Source organism: Salvelinus sp. IW2-2015, linkage group LG20 (assembly GCF_002910315.2).
Source record: "Salvelinus sp. IW2-2015 linkage group LG20, ASM291031v2, whole genome shotgun sequence".
NCBI lineage: Eukaryota > Metazoa > Chordata > Actinopteri > Salmoniformes > Salmonidae > Salvelinus > Salvelinus sp. IW2-2015.
Window position 1 is genome coordinate 60,024,565 of NC_036860.1, and position 15,431 is coordinate 60,039,995.

The following is a 15,431-nucleotide window of genomic DNA, read 5'->3' on the forward strand; positions in this document are numbered from 1 at the left end:
TTCTACCTCTTAATGACCAATAAATACCAAGGATAAAGTTTGAAAACGATCAGATTTTATATCATTCCTCAATACCATTTTCCTCAATCCTTAAAAAAAATGTTTATATCTGTATACTTAATTATCCACGTTTTTTATATGATGTGCTGTACTCCATAATCATCACCAATCATAACAGGTCCCCTCTACTTTGGGTTTTTAGGCCATCACTTGGGGGTCAATCCCATCCCACAACTTCCATGGGGTAATGACGCTGAAAGCTATGATTGGGCAATAGAACGTGGCCGCTGCCTGTCCACCAATGGTCAAGAGAATGACCGGGTCCTGTACCACAAATTGGAGGGGTTACATCGTATCAGCACGGGCCCAATCACAGCTTTGAGAGAAGACGGGAGAATCTTCAGAAGAGGGGCCTCCAGTGCACGTGTTGTAGTAGATAAGATTTTGTTTGATCTTTATGCTTAATATTTAGGTAAGAGGGAATTTCTAGGAGGGGAAAGTGTGGCCAATTCGAGGCAACAATGGATGCGTCTCCAAGTCCCCAGACAAAGACAGGTAATCTTAAATTGACTTAGTTTTATGTTTTTTTTGGCTGTGCTATGGTGGTAACAAAGTGTTACGAACAAAAGCAATACTGTTGCACGAGTCGCCACCATCTGACCAACAGTGTAACTGGAAAGGTCTATAGACTTACCCCACGCTCAAGTATCACACGTAAAAGGAGCTTGTATAGGCTAATTATATTATTTATTTTTACTTTATATTGCTTTATATAATTAAGACATATCAATATGAAATATTTTCATAGTCCATTAGGCTTGAAATTCTACAAAAATGTTAGTTCTATGTGGTCTAGAGATGTGTTCTGTGCAGCCGGACAATTTAAAAATATTTTCAATAAAATAAATCCAACATGAATTAGTTACAAAATATGTAATTTAAATCAACTTGAAAGTATTTTTGCTTTTCAAATGTACTGAAAGTTGTGTAAATCGCGTTGGAAGCATTTTCGGTCAGATTATCCGGGATTGTCTAATGTGGTGATAGAATGCATTGTGGGTGTCAATATAAAGTGACGGCCATATTTGCCGGGTGCCGTTGCTGTAAACAAAAAGTGAGAGACAGACGCTTCACTGAATTTGATTTTCGGGTCATTTTATTTCTTTAATTTACAATGTCTCTGGGAATGTCTTACAAACCCAATGTCCACCAGCACATTCCAGGAACTTCTGGGAACCAGGGTAAGGGAACAATATCGGTTAAACTCAACCATCCATCCGTTAAATCGAGTGTTAAATTCGGTCTTTTGGAGAATAACGTTACCTGGAGAAAGACCGTGTCTGTAGTTTCTGTCCAGTTATATATAGGGTCAGATCCTGGGAGCTAGGCTAATTCATATCCGCCATTATTACTAATGTAAAAAAGCCATATCCTCATCTTCATTGGCTATAACGACAGAGGTGGGAAATTCCATATGTTCCGAAAAATAATCTCTGTCGTTCTGTGTCCCATGCCGTCCTGGAGGGAGTCGTTACGTTGTGACAAAAATGTATCACTTTGGCTTCTTTAGTCAGCCCTGTTCCGCTTCCTCCATGATAGTCTTGCGGAGCTGTTGATTGATCTGCCAGGGATATTCCTTTATGAACCTTCGAGGACATCTAGTGTTTAACAAGGCTTATTGCATAAAAAACATGCGCACTACAACTGTGGCCATTGTTGGCTATGTGAACATGTAATATGTAGAATTTGTACTATCTGGTGAACGTTAATATCATATTTGACCCTAGATTTGTTTTGTATTTGTTTCCCAACAGTTGGAAACATCCAGTCTCCGTCAGCAGCCAACTTGGCCACGTTGCAGTCCTACAGGCCGCTGGTGAACGATGTTTACGCACCACCCTCCTTGGGCTTCACACAGGTACAGGCATACACCCAAATTGCTTCTTCTAATTTTACAATGCAGGAAATAAAACTGACATTTTAAAACAAATACTTAGTTACATCGTAGGTAACTCCTTTGGTAAAGTGACTTATTCCTCTCCTGTCCCTGTGTGGTCAGGGATCCAGCAGCAGCCAGGTACCCCAGAGTAAGTATTCAGAGCTGCTGGCCATCATCGAGGAGCTAGGGAAGGAGATCCGGCCCACCTACGCCGGCAGCAAGAGTGCCATGGAGAGAATAAAACGAGGTAATGTGGAAACTTCTGTAGTAATACAATACCTCTATTGTGTGGTAACACAAACAGCATTATCTAGACTACACAATAGTCCTCTACCTACTAACTCTAACTTGGTTAGAGAGTTGTCATTCAGTCGGTGAATGACTGTTGTTCATTTTGGTGTATCCTACTTTTTCCCAAAGGTATCATCCATGCCAGGGGACTGGTGCGGGAGTGCTTGGCAGAGACTGAGAGAAATGCCAGGTCCTAGCTACAGAAGGACTACCCTCTCCTGTAGAAGAACCAATACTCTCACTCACCATGTCAAAGACCACTGCATGGCACATCCTCTAAAAAGAGGAATGGAAAACAAAATAAGGGATGGTTAAAAAGGTCAAGAAAATGTTTCTGAAAGGTTGAGATTTGAGAAAAGGAGGGAAAGGGGACACTAGAATAGAATTCAGAATTCGAAGGATTTGGTTTTCTTCATGCCCTGTTTTAGGGTCACAGTTTCCTGACTTCATATTTAAAATTAATAGTAATTTTTGCATGCAAACGTATGGGTCCACCATGGCCTTCAGTTAATTGTAGACATTGCATGGCTTGTACCGGATTAGACTAGGAGAGGAACACTTTGGTAGATGTTGGTCTGAATTCCAGACCCTTAATGGTTGAACAAGTGAAGGACAGAAACGTGCCAAATACATTGGTTCATTCATGTTGAGGTTCTTTTTTGGGATCAATAATGAAAATGCTGTTACTTGCATCTTTGTATGTATTTATTACTTGTGTAATAAAATGTATTTTCAATACAAATGTCATTGTTTTGAAAAGAATGTGAAAACAAGCCAAGTGGTCTCCTATAACCTTGCTCCTTAGGAGGAAAATACAGATATATCACCCAACGTGAATAGATTAGAAGGTGGCTATTGAGAGTAAGTAGGCAGTCATTGTTAAGTCAAAACTTGTCTTGGTTGAATAGAAGGAATATACTGTAGGATGGACATATCTGGAAAATAGCACGCAGTACAGCAGGACCACTGATTTAGGCTCATCTACAGTGATTAATTCCTTGGATATTGCATAACCCAGCAAGATTTAGGCAATAAGCACTGATTGAACTGACCAGTGGTGAACAGCAATACATGATGTAGTCAAGGATAATTAATTAATTTGAAACTTGAACAGTGCCTGAGAGGGACTAGTATTTACCATGAATACGGGATATAACACATTAAGTAGACGTAACTATCAATGTTGGAATCGCAGATAACAATGTAACATTAGCAATTGCACATTTGTAACGTAGTAACAATTTTGTATCCTTGCGCGTTTCATTGGACTTCTACCCTAGCAGCGAATGTGTCACTTCCTACAAGTTCTGCCAATCATGCCCATTGTTGTGTACTGCCATTGTGCATCATAGCCAATCATAAGGTTTGAATAAGAGAGACAGCCAATCAGGTAACTCGTGTTCTATTCCATTCGGCCAATTAGACATTGCGTAATGTTTTGCAGTTGAACATTGTGCTGCAGCACTGCTAGCCCGAGTAAAAACTACATTAGATGCAGTAGACTAGCTGGCTAGTATTGTTGAGAGGAAATATGGGTGAAGTTATGTTACAAGTTAACTGGTAAGTTGATTGTAGCTTTATTTATCATCTAATTCACCTACTTTACACATTAACTATGAATCGATTATGTGCTTATTGCGCGTATAACTAAGGCGCTAGTTTCAATCATTGTCAAGATGTAACGTTCGCTAGCTAACGTTACACGTAAACGTTGATGCCTGCAAACCTGTCAGTTTGGCTAACATGGTTAGCTAGCTAGACAGTAGGATCCAGCCAGCAACCAAACTGGAAACTGGCCAGGCAATCAATAGGTTGATACTGTATTAGCTAGCAGAAGGGTACTAGCTACGATATCCAGGCATATTTCGCTGGATAGCTATGTAACGGGGTTTATTCCCTTATCAAGGAGAGAACAATATTAAATCAAAGCAGCTGGTCGTGTTGACTGTGGAGGTTATGTTGCATGGTCAGTTGTTGTGACATGATGCCATTCATGCAAGCTTCCTTCCCTGTGAGCTATTTAATGGAAGCTATGCCAGCTTATCTGTTTAATGCTGGTTAATGCTCTTGTCAGCTATATATCACAAGGCTTCTCTAAACTGATCCAGGAAGGGTATGCAAGTTATTCTTTGAGTTAATCTGCCCCAGTGAAATTGAAAGTTTTCATCTCACATCATAGCCCTGGTTACTGTCTGTCTGGAGTTTAAAGGGACAGTTCAGCCTGAAATCAATGTTTGTCATACGTTACTTTAGACCTTTCTCCTCTATCTCCCACAGGTGTTAGACCCTCCCCCTCTATCTCCTTGTAGGTTGAGGGGGAGCTGTCTCCCTCCTTCCACCCATTCATTGACCCTCTCTATCTCCCCTGTAGGTATCAGACTCTTCCCCAGGTCGCAAGCCCATAAGCATGTCCACAGATGACAGTATCTCTGAGGATGTTTCAAGCCTGAGCCACTGCCATGCCGATGCCAACGGGGAAGGGGGCAAGGAGAGTGAGTCCTCAGAGGGCACCTCAGCAGCCTCGGGTCTGGGGCTTGGGTTGGGGCTAGCTGGGCCAGAGGAATGCAAAATCACCTCCAAGACTGCAGGGGGCGCTGTGGATGGGAGAGCTTATGACATGACCCCAGCATGCAGCCTCCCCCAGAAGATCAGGTGTGTGTAGAGAGACCGTGCTCTCTGACTGGAGGTGTCAATGTAGGAGGTATGGAAAGTACAATCCATCCTAATCCCTTGTCCTAACTCCTGTGTGTTGTGTTCTTCAGGAGTCTGTGTCTCAGTACGGAGGAGGCCTTTGGGTCTGGGAAGTGTCTTCCCTTCATCAACCCCTCCTCCCTGGAGACCCTCAGGGCCCTGGTCCAGGAGATACAGAGTAGTGGGGAGACTGACCCGGAGATGTGGAAGGACTGTGAGGTAGGAATGTGTCTGTTTGGCAGTGTTGGTGTGTAACTACAAGATAGGTGGACAACACGGATATATAGGAGACTTTGTATTTAGTGTGGAAGGACTTTCAAGTAGTAATACAGCAACTGATGGAGAAATGTCCATGGCAATTCATTTTTCAGAGAAGTGTGTGTTCTCTCAACTTCTCCCTGTAAAGGGTGACGTTGGGGTTCGCTGGCATTGTCATTATTCTCCTGCAGTGTGTTGGGCAGCCTCATCTCTCCGCTGTCGCTTCTGCTGTCCCTGTGGATCTCAACTGACAGCACACAAAGATACATACACACAATCGGTCCCCAGACTGCACACATCACACCACTGCAGCTGATCTTTTCAGACACGGGAGATGATTTGTGATGCAGCAGTGCCATCTCATTTCACACACAGAGGAAAGCACACCGGGGAGATGATTTGTGATGCAGCAGTGCCATCTCATTTCACACACAGAGGAAAGCACACCGGGGAGATGCATAGTACTGTATTCCCCAGCGTTGAATACAGGGATCTTTCTTAATTGTCTTAATGACCTGCCCATGTCTCCTCTTGTTCATTTTTCCTGATCTAAAAGAACACATGCTAGATTTCACTTGTCTAGTTTAGACTATTGTTCTGAAGCCCAGGTCTGGTATTGTACCCTGAAATATGTATATTTTTTACTGCGTATGAATATGCGCAAACAGCAGAGTCTCAAAAAGGGAATCTGAGAGTTTTTTTTATGGGCTGTAATATCAGGTGCATACCCCCCTCCCTGGGTGCATGGCATAGTACAACGGTTTCCCCTTTCTCACGTCATAACTGCTGCTTCCGTGTGCGTCTCGCGAACACACAGACCCCAGCTGCGAGCCTAACTCCCAGCTGTCACTATTCTACCCTCCAATCAGAACATTTGACTATTTGCTATATTCATATTCACGCTGAACACACATACCTCCAAGAACAACTCTTCCAATGCTCTGTCTTGTGCTATGGTTTACAGACCTAATGTTGAAGATGTGTACATGTGTTTGTTGAACAGGGCCGATGGCTGCATCTGTTTCAGCTAGTAGAGAAACAATACCAAGAGCAGATCTTGGCTCAGCAAGAACAGTACCAGTGCCAAATACAGGTCTGTACTACTATACTTGGCCTGTTCTAGAATCCCCGATGATGCCTGTTTACACTGTGATTGTTTTTCTCCTCCAGCTGATTCAGGATGAGATCAAAGCCTTAGTTCAGCTCCAGAACCGCCAGACCAGCACACAGACGCACCACGATTACCCATATACCCCTACTGCTACCACCAACACACAGACACATCACGATTACGCATCTACTCTGTCTACTGTCACACAGACACACCCAGACTACACCTCTTCCCCTCTTGTTACTACCAAGGACTACCCTTCACCCCCCACTTCCAACCCCAACCACCCCTCAACCTGCACGGACCTTCCCAATGGGAACTCGCCCCTCTCTGCTCCCCTCACCTCCCTCTTTGTCCCCCAACCCATTTTGAGCTCCACCTCCCCTCAACCCCCACCCCCCCGGCCAGGGCCGGTCACCCCAGGAGAGAGGTGTGCTGATGGGGCAGGGACGGTGCTATGCAGTGGGTACGGGACCCTGTCGGCCTGGGGCACAGGGCTGGAGGGGACAGTGACTCCGGGGGGAGCAGAGGAGACAGGCCAGGTGGAAGAGGAGCCTAGCTGGTCCCTTCACCTCCAGGACGACACAGAGATCACTCTGATTGGCCAGGAGGGTCAACAGAGGAGCGCCTCGGCCAATGAGGTGGCTCCTAGAGCCAATCCTAGTCCACCACCTGAGCAGCAGAGAACCTCCAGCCAACCGCTGACATCCTGGGCTCAAAGACACAGATGCAAACCCAAGAAGAGCAGGGCAGGGCAGGCCCAACATCCCCAGGCCTCCCCCTCACCCCTTCAGGCCCCGTACCTGGGCCAGAGCGACCCTCAGACCTCTTCCCCCCAGGAGCAGCAGCCCGGCTCCAGGAAGAGCCCCAGAGACAGCCCCCTGGACAACACTGACCTCCAGGACCAGGTATGCCTAGCACCGGACAACACACTCCTGTTCCATTAGAATTTTTGTACCTAGATAAAATGATCTTTGGATTACTAGAGTCAGTATAGTGCTCTGGCATTTTGTTATATCACCATGTATTTTGTCTGTGTGTGTCACTGTTATGGAGTGACTTCAGTGCCAACAGAAATTGTATTTGAATTTCATAATTTAGAATTTGTATTAGGATATTGAATTTGAATGTAATATTTTTGGATGTTTAATGCACAAATTGAATCATTTAATTCATAAATTGAACTTGTATTTCATGATTTGAAACTGAATTGAATGAATATTGCATTCAGTTTATTTATTTTGATTGAATATTCAAATTCAATATTTATATATTCAGTTTCAATATGGTAGATATTGCATTCATTGACTGTGTATCAAGTTTACAAACCATCATTTCAAGTTAATCAAAGTTTCATATATTCAACTTCTCATATGCATTCAGATTCAGTTCTCTAAATTCAGGTTCAAAACCAGAGACAACATCCTGGTACTTTGCCAGCCAGGAATCAAACGCTCTCTGTGGTAAACAGAAGCTTCTGGTGGATTCTGAATGTGCCATGCTGTATTTATGTTCTTCTTATGAATTTGTCTCTAGCGTTTGAACCGCTTTGCCTATAAACTATTATGACCCCATTGCTGAAAGCTAAGAGACTCTAGAGCATGGATATGCTTTCTGTTCTCCTCTATGATGATCACAGGCCACGCTATAAGGGAGTGTCACAAACATGATTTGGCCGCCATAAGAATACAGTTGAAGAGCACAGCCATAGTCCTTCTAAGGATAGCCTTTCCACTCTCTATTTAATCTTGCTCTTGTGACTGACTGGGTTCGAACCAGGTCTCCTGCGTGTCACAAGACTGTGTTAGCCCACTTAGATAAAGCACATGGGGATTTGTTTAGGAAGCTAACACAAGTCTTCAAGTCTCCAGCAAGGTTAATCGAACCCCCTCGGTTACATTTCACCCCCCTTTGACCTCATACTCAGAGATCACGGCACCAATATAAGTGACTGGGTTCGAAATCAGGACTACTGCACAACAACCCTTTCTGTGGCATTGTCACGTTCGTCGTATGGAGGAAGAGAGGAGGACCAAGGCGCAGCGTGATATAAATACATTCTTCTTATTTATTTACCGAAACAAAGAACACTAAACACACTATCAAAATAACAAACGAACGTAACGCTATATAATCAATAAGTGCAGACACAGGCAACTTACACATAGACAATAACCCACGAAATACCCAACGGAATATGGCTGCCTAAATATGGTTCCCAATCAGAGACAACGATAAACAGCTGCCTCTAATTGAGAACCAATCTAGGCAACCATAGACATACAAACACCTAGACAAGTAACAAAGAAACAAAGAACACTAAACACACTATCAAAATAACAAACGAACGTAACGCTATATAATCAATAAGTGCAGACACAGGCAACTTACACATAGACAATAACCCACGAAATACCCAACGGAATATGGCTGCCTAAATATGGTTCCCAATCAGAGACAACGATAAACAGCTGCCTCTAATTGAGAACCAATCTAGGCAACCATAGACATACAAACACCTAGACAAGTAACACCCCATAAACATACAAAAACCCTAGACAAGCCAAAACACATACATCCCCCATGTCACACCCTGACCTAACCAAAATAATAAAGAAAACAAAGATAACTAAGGTCAGGGCGTGACAGGCATACAGAAGCAGAAGATCTGTGCACCCCATTTAATGAGTGCGACAGAGGTGGTTTGGTGAAAAATAACACCTCAAACGTACACATCTCCAGGTCTCAGGCAAGGTTCTCCTCACATAAGCATGGATCACCAAACCAGATGAGTAACTTTGCTGGATCTTGAAGACTTGTATTAGTGTAGCAGATGGGGATCAATGAAACTCACTCCTCAGCCTGAAGTGGCGCAATTGAAGGCCTTTTTCAATAGCGCGGTTGGTTATAACGGTTCATAGCCAAAATGGTTCAAACGCTAGAGCAAAATTCATTGGAAGAAAATAAATTCAATATGCCACTTTGGCTTCAGAAACCCCAATACATTTCTGATTACCACAGTSTGTGTTTGATTCTATTTGTTCTCCTATACCTTTCCCAGCTGAACAAGTACCAGGATGTTGTCTCTGGTTTTGAATCTGAATTTAGAAAATTGAATCTGAATGCATTTGAAAAGTTTAAAATATGACATTTTGATCAACTTGAAATGATCGTTTATAAACTACAATCTACCATATTGAAATTGAATATATAAATATTGAAATTGAATATTTAATTAAAAATAAATAGCATTTTAAAACTGAATGCAATATTCATTCAATTCAGTTTTAAATCATGAAATACAAGTTCAATTTCTGAATTCAATGTTTCAATTTGTGCATTATAAATAAAATAATATGGAATTCAAATAAAATTTCTGTTGGCACTGAAATGGCCTCCATACATTGTCTGCCCTGCTTTGGAAGCATTTTAGAAAGGGATCGACCGTGTTTGCCCTGCTTGGAAGCATTTAGAAAAGGACTCGACACTGTGTCTGCCCTGCTTTGAAGCATTTAGAAAAGGACTGACACTGTCTGCCCTGCTTTGGAAGCATTTAGAAAGGACTCGACACTGTCTGCCCTGCTTGGAAGCTATTAGAGTATGAAAAGGACTCGACTGCGTGTCTCCTGCGCTCTGGAAGCATTTAGAAAAGGACTGACACTGTGTCTGCCCTGCTTTGGAAGCATTTAGAAAAGGACTAGACACTGTGTTCTGCCTGCTGTGGAAGCATTTAGAAAAGACTCGACACTGTCTGCCCTGCTGTGGAAGCATTTAGAAAAGGACTAGACACTGTCTGCCCTGCTTTGGAAGCATTTAGAAAAGGACTAGACACTGTCTGCCCTGCTTTGGAAGCATTTAGAAAAGGACTAGAACCGTGTCTGCCCTGCTTGGGAGCATTTAGAAAAGGACTCGACACTGTGTCTGCCCTGCTTTGGAAGCATTTAGAAAAGGACTAGACACTGTGTCTGCCCTGCTGTGGAAGCATTTAGAAAAGGACTCGACACTGTCTGCCTGCTGTGGAAGCATTTAGAAAAGGACTAGACACTGTCTGCCCTGCTTTGGAAGCATTTAGAAAAGGACTAGACACTGTCTGCCCTGCTTTGGAAGCATTTAGAAAAGGACTAGACACTGTGTCTGCCCTGCTTTGGAAGCATTTAGAAAAGGACTCGACACTGGTCTGCCCTGCTTTGGAAGCATTTAGAAAAGGACTAGACACTGTGTCTGCCCTGCTTTGGAAGCATTTAGAAAAGGACTAGACACTGTGTCTGCCCTGCTTTGGAAGCATTTAGAAAGGACTAACGGTGTCTGCCCTGCTTTAGAAGCATTTAGAAAAGGACTAGCACTGTGTCTGCCCTGCTTTGGAAGCATTTAGAAAAGGACTCGACACTGTGTCTGCCCTGCTTTGAAGCATTTAGAAAAGGACTAGACACGGTGTCTGCCCTGCTTTGGAAGCATTTAGAAAAGGACTAGACACGGTGTCTGCCTGCTTTGGAGCATTTAGAAAAGGACTAGACTCTGTGTCTGCCCTGCTTTGGAAGCATTTAGAAAAGGACTAGACACTGTGTCTGCCCTGCTGTGGAAGCATTTAGAAAAGGACTAGACACTGTGTCTGCCCTGCTTTTGAAGCATTTAGAAAAGGACTAGACACTGTCTGCCCTGCTTTGGAAGCATTTAGAAAAGGCTAGACACTGTGTCTGCCCTGCTTTGGAAGCATTTAGAAAAGGACTCACACTGTGTCTGCCCTGCTTTGGAAGCATTTAGAAAAGGACTAGACACTGTCTGCCCTGCTTTGGAAGCATTTAGAAAAGGACTAGACTCTGTGTCTGCCCTGCTTTGGAAGCATTTAGAAAAGGACTAGACTCTGTGTCTGCCCTGCTTTGGAAGCATTTAGAAAAGGACTAGACTCTGTGTCTGCCCTGCTTTGGAAGCATTTAGAAAAGACTAGACTCTGTTGTCGCCCTGCTTTGGAAGCATTTAGAAAAGGACTAGAGAAAGCTTTGGGTCTTCTTCTCTTCTCTCTCTCCTCTCTTCATTTAATCTCTCTGTTTTCAGCATGGGTGGGCTGCTCCCTCCACCAACTCCTTCCCTCTGAGGAGGAGTGACAGCCTCATGTCTGAGGTCTCAGGTAACAACACAACACACACAGCTCTTTGTATTCTTATTATAATAAGCTGTTTCCGTGTTCCAACACATGGTTTCTGTTTGATCGTTGTAACAAAGGCACGCCACGTTGAATTTAGGTTTTCTTGTTTTTACATATAGCCTACAGTAAACGAAAAATGCTATTTTATTAAAAACGTATATTCTAATGTTACCGAACACCTTCATGAACACAAATGATTATTTTAGAGAGAGCATATATGAAATGTATTAATTCCACTGTTAGAATGTTGCAGTCAGAATGACTGCTCGTTATTTTGATGAGTGGCACCTCGTGGCCCAGCGGTTCTAGTGTTAAACATTGACCTACATACTGAGTGATCTTGTTGAATCACACTGTTGCCTTCGCTGCAACAGCAGTTCTGAAATGCTGTAATGCTAAGTGCTTGTAGTAAAGTAGTTAGGAAGCAGTATAGGACTGAGGTTGTTAAAATGTAGTAAGAGGTGCCTTCTTGTCCTCCAGGTCTGACATACTGGCGTCTGGATGAGAGTGAGCTCTACTGCCCTCTACCTGACAGCTTTGACAGTGGAGCTTACCTCCTGCTGCAGGAGGCGTCTATCAGTCTGGTAGGTGAATGACAAAAGGACAATCCAAACTTGTTCCACCTAAATACAATGTTTATTTTCATTGTGCTGAAAAAGTTTGTCTCTAAACCATCTGCATTAGGGGAATCCCATAACATGCATTACGAGAAATTTGCAGACCTCAATCCCAAGTGAAAATAAATAGATTGCTCCATCTCTCTCCATTGTGTTAGTTGTTGAGTGTGTCTCTGTCTCCCAGACTTCTCCAGAGTGTGTCTCTGTCTCCCAGACCTCTCCAGAGTGTGTGTCTCTGTGTCTCCCAGACCTCTCCAGAGTGTGTGTCTCTGTGTCTCCCAGACCTCTCCAGAGTGTGTTGTAACTGATGCGTTCTGGAGCAGTAGGAATAAACCCGTGTAACTGATGCGTACTGAGCCAGTAGAATAACCCGTGTAACTGATGCGTTACGAGCAGTAGAATAACCCGTGTAACTGATGCGTTCTGAGCAGTAGAATAACCCGTGTAACTGATGCTTACTGAGCAGTAGAATAACCCGTGTAACTGATGCGTTCTGAGCAGTAAATAACCGTGTAACTGATGCTTCTGAGCAGTAGAATAACCCGTGTAACTGATGCGTTCTGAGCAGTAGAATACCCGTGTAACTGATGCGTTCTGAGCAGTAGAATAACCCGTGTAACTGATGCGTTCTGAGCAGAGAATAACCCGTGTAACTGATGCGTCTGAGCAGTAGAATAACCCGTGTAACTGATGCTACTGAGCGTAGAATACCGTAATGTGCGTACTGAGCAGTAGAATAACCCGTGTAACTGATGCGTACTGAGCAGTAGAATAACCCGTGTAACTGATGCGTACTGAGCAGTAGAATAACCCGTGTAATGATGCGTCTGAGCAGTAGAATAACCCGTGTAACTGATGCGTACTGAGCAGTAGAATAACCCGTGTAACTGATGCGTACTGAGCAGTAGAATAACCCGTGTAACTGATGCGTACTGAGCAGTAGAATAACCGTGTAACTGATGCGTACTGAGCAGTAGAATAACCCGTGTAACTGATGCGTACTGAGCAGTAGAATAACCCGTGTAACTGATGCGTACTGAGCAGTAGAATAACCCGTGTAACTGATGCGTACTGAGCAGTAGAATAACCCGTGTAACTGATGCGTTCTGAGCAGTAGAATAACCCGTGTAACTGATGCGTTACTGAGCAGGTAGAATAACCGTGTAACTGTGCGTTCTGAGCAGGAGATAAAACCCGTGTAACTGATGCGTTACTGAGCAGGAGAATAACCCGTGTAACTGATGCTACTGAGCAGTAGAATAACCCGTGTAACTGATGCGTCTGAGCAGTAGAATAACCCGTGTAACTGATGCGTCTGAGCAGTAGATAACCCGTGTAACTGATGCGTACTGAGCAGTAGAATAACCCGTGTAACTGATGCGTTCTGAGCAGTAGATAACCCGTGTAACTGATGTCGTTCTGAGCAGTAGAATAACCCGTGTAACTGATGCGTTCTGAGCAGTAGAATAACCCGTGTAACTGATGCGTTCTGAGCAGTAGAATAACCCGTGTACTGATGCGTTCTGAGCAGTAGAATAACCCGGTAACTGATGCGTTCTGAGCAGTAGAAATAACCCGTGTAACTGATGCGTACTGAGCAGTAGAATAACCCGTGTAACTGATGCGTTCTGAGCAGTAGAATAACCGCGTAACTGATGCTATCTGAGCAGTAGAATAACCCGGTAACTGATGCGTCTGAGCAGTAGAATAACCCGTGTAACTGATGCGTACTGAGCAGTAGAATAACCCGTGTAACTGATGCGTACTGAGCAGTAGAATAAAACCCGTGTAACTGATTGCGTTTGAGCAGTAGAATAACCCGTAACTGATGCGTTCTGAGCAGTAGAATAAACCGTGTAACTGATGCTTTCTGAGCAGTAGAATAACCCGTGTAACTGATGCTTCTGAGCAGTAGAATAACCCGTGTAACTGATGCAGTTCTGAGCAGTAGAATAACCCGGTAACTGATGCGTTCTGAGCAGTAGAATAACCCGTGTAACTGATGCTTACTGAGCAGTAGAATAACCCGTGTAACTGATGCGTTCTGAGCAGTAGAATAACCCGTGTAACTGATGCATTCTGAGCAGTAGAATAACCCGTGTAACTGATGCGTCTGAGCAGTAGAATAACCCGTGTAACTGATGCGTACTGAGCAGTAGAATAACCCGTGTAACTGATGCGTACTGAGCAGTAGAATAACCCGTGTAACTGATGCTTCTGAGCAGTAGAATAACCCGTGTAAATGATGATACTGAGCAGTAGAATAACCCGTGTAACTGATGCTTCTGAGCAGTAGAATAACCCGTGTAACTGATGCGTACTGAGCAGTAGAATAACCCGTGTAACTGATGCGTACTGAGCAGTAGAATAACCCGTGTAACTGATGCGTACTGAGCAGTAGAATAACCCGTGTAACTGATGCGTACTGAGCAGTAGAATAACCGTGTAACTGATGCGTTACTGAGCAGTAGAATAACCCGTGTAACTGATGCGTTCTGAGCAGTAGAATAACCCGTGTAACTGATGCGTTCTGAGAGCAGTAGAATAACCCGTGTAACTGATGCGTACTGAGCAGTAGAATAACCCGTGTAACTGATGCGTATGAGCAGTAGAATAACCCGTGTAACTGATGCGTACTGAGCAGTAGAATAACCCGTGTAACTGATGCGTACTGAGCAGTAGAATAACCCGTGTAACTGATGCGTTACTGAGCAGTAGAATAACCCGTGTAACTGATGCGTACTGAGCAGTAGAATAACCCGTGTAACTGATGCGTTCTGAGCAGTAGAATAACCCGTGTAACTGATGCGTTCTGAGCAGTAGAATAACCCGTGTAACTGATGCGTTCTGAGCAGTAGAATAACCCGTGTAACTGATGCGTTCTGAGCAGAGAATAACCCGTGTAACTGATGCGTTCTGAGCAGGAGAATAAACCCGTGTAACTGATGCGTTCTGAGCAGTAGAATAACCCGTGTAACTGATGCGTTTCTGAGCAGTAGAATAACCCGTGTAACTGATCGTTCTGAGCAGTAGATAACCCGTGTAACTGATGCGTTCTGAGCAGTAGAATAACCCGGTAACTGATGCGTACTGAGCAGTAGAATAACCCGTTGATAACTGATGCATACTGAGCAGTTAGAATAACCCGTGTAACTGATGCATTTCTGAGCAGTAGAATAAACCCGTTGTACTGATGCATTACTGAGCAGTAGAATAACCCGTGTAACTGATGCGTACTGAGCAGTAGATAACCCGTGTAACTGATATCTGAGCAGTAGAATAACCCGTTGTAACTGATGCTATACTGAGCAGTAGAATAAACCGTGTAACTGTGCGACTGAGCCAGTAAATAACCCGTGTAAAACTGATGCGTTACTGAGC

General features: G+C 43.6%; 2 protein-coding genes across 3 annotated transcripts in view; both read left to right on the forward strand.

Annotated features, from left to right (window-relative positions):
* Positions 1-346: 346 nt before the first annotated feature.
* Positions 347-2,972, forward strand: LOC111982041 (cyclin-dependent kinase 2-associated protein 1). Of its 2 annotated transcripts, none has more exons than XM_024013566.2 (4): positions 347-555; positions 1,815-1,918; positions 2,060-2,186; positions 2,360-2,972. In XM_024013566.2, exons 1-4 carry the CDS (start codon positions 522-524, stop codon positions 2,425-2,427), a joined length of 333 nt encoding a protein of 110 aa, XP_023869334.1. In that variant the 5' UTR covers positions 347-521; the 3' UTR covers positions 2,428-2,972. The 2 variants fall into 2 exon arrangements, with proteins under 2 accessions (XP_023869334.1, XP_023869333.1); XM_024013565.2 differs by lacking the exon at positions 347-555 and adding an exon at positions 1,077-1,241.
* Positions 2,973-3,673: 701 nt separating this feature from the next.
* The window catches only part of LOC111981272 (M-phase phosphoprotein 9), a 25,233-nt gene continuing 13,475 nt past the window's right edge, over positions 3,674-15,431 (forward strand). The window contains 7 exon segments of the mRNA XM_070449536.1: positions 3,674-3,790; positions 4,602-4,882; positions 4,993-5,140; positions 6,183-6,272; positions 6,350-7,198; positions 11,343-11,415; positions 11,914-12,017. Of these exon segments, the coding sequence (XP_070305637.1) occupies positions 4,638-4,882; positions 4,993-5,140; positions 6,183-6,272; positions 6,350-7,198; positions 11,343-11,415; positions 11,914-12,017 (1,509 nt within the window). The 5' untranslated portion in view covers positions 3,674-3,790; positions 4,602-4,637.

What these genes read in the sequence shown, in the direction of transcription:
- LOC111982041 (XM_024013565.2), top strand. Translation starts at nt 1,175, where the DNA reads ATGTCTCTGGGAATGTCTTACAAACCCAATGTCCACCAGCACATTCCA. An exon ending in AGGAACTTCTGGGAACCAGG is followed by an intron (nt 1,242 to 1,814) that starts GTAAGGGAACAA and finishes GTTTCCCAACAG; the next exon opens with TTGGAAACATCCAGTCTCCG. An exon ending in CCTCCTTGGGCTTCACACAG is followed by an intron (nt 1,919 to 2,059) that starts GTACAGGCATAC and finishes CTGTGTGGTCAG; the next exon opens with GGATCCAGCAGCAGCCAGGT.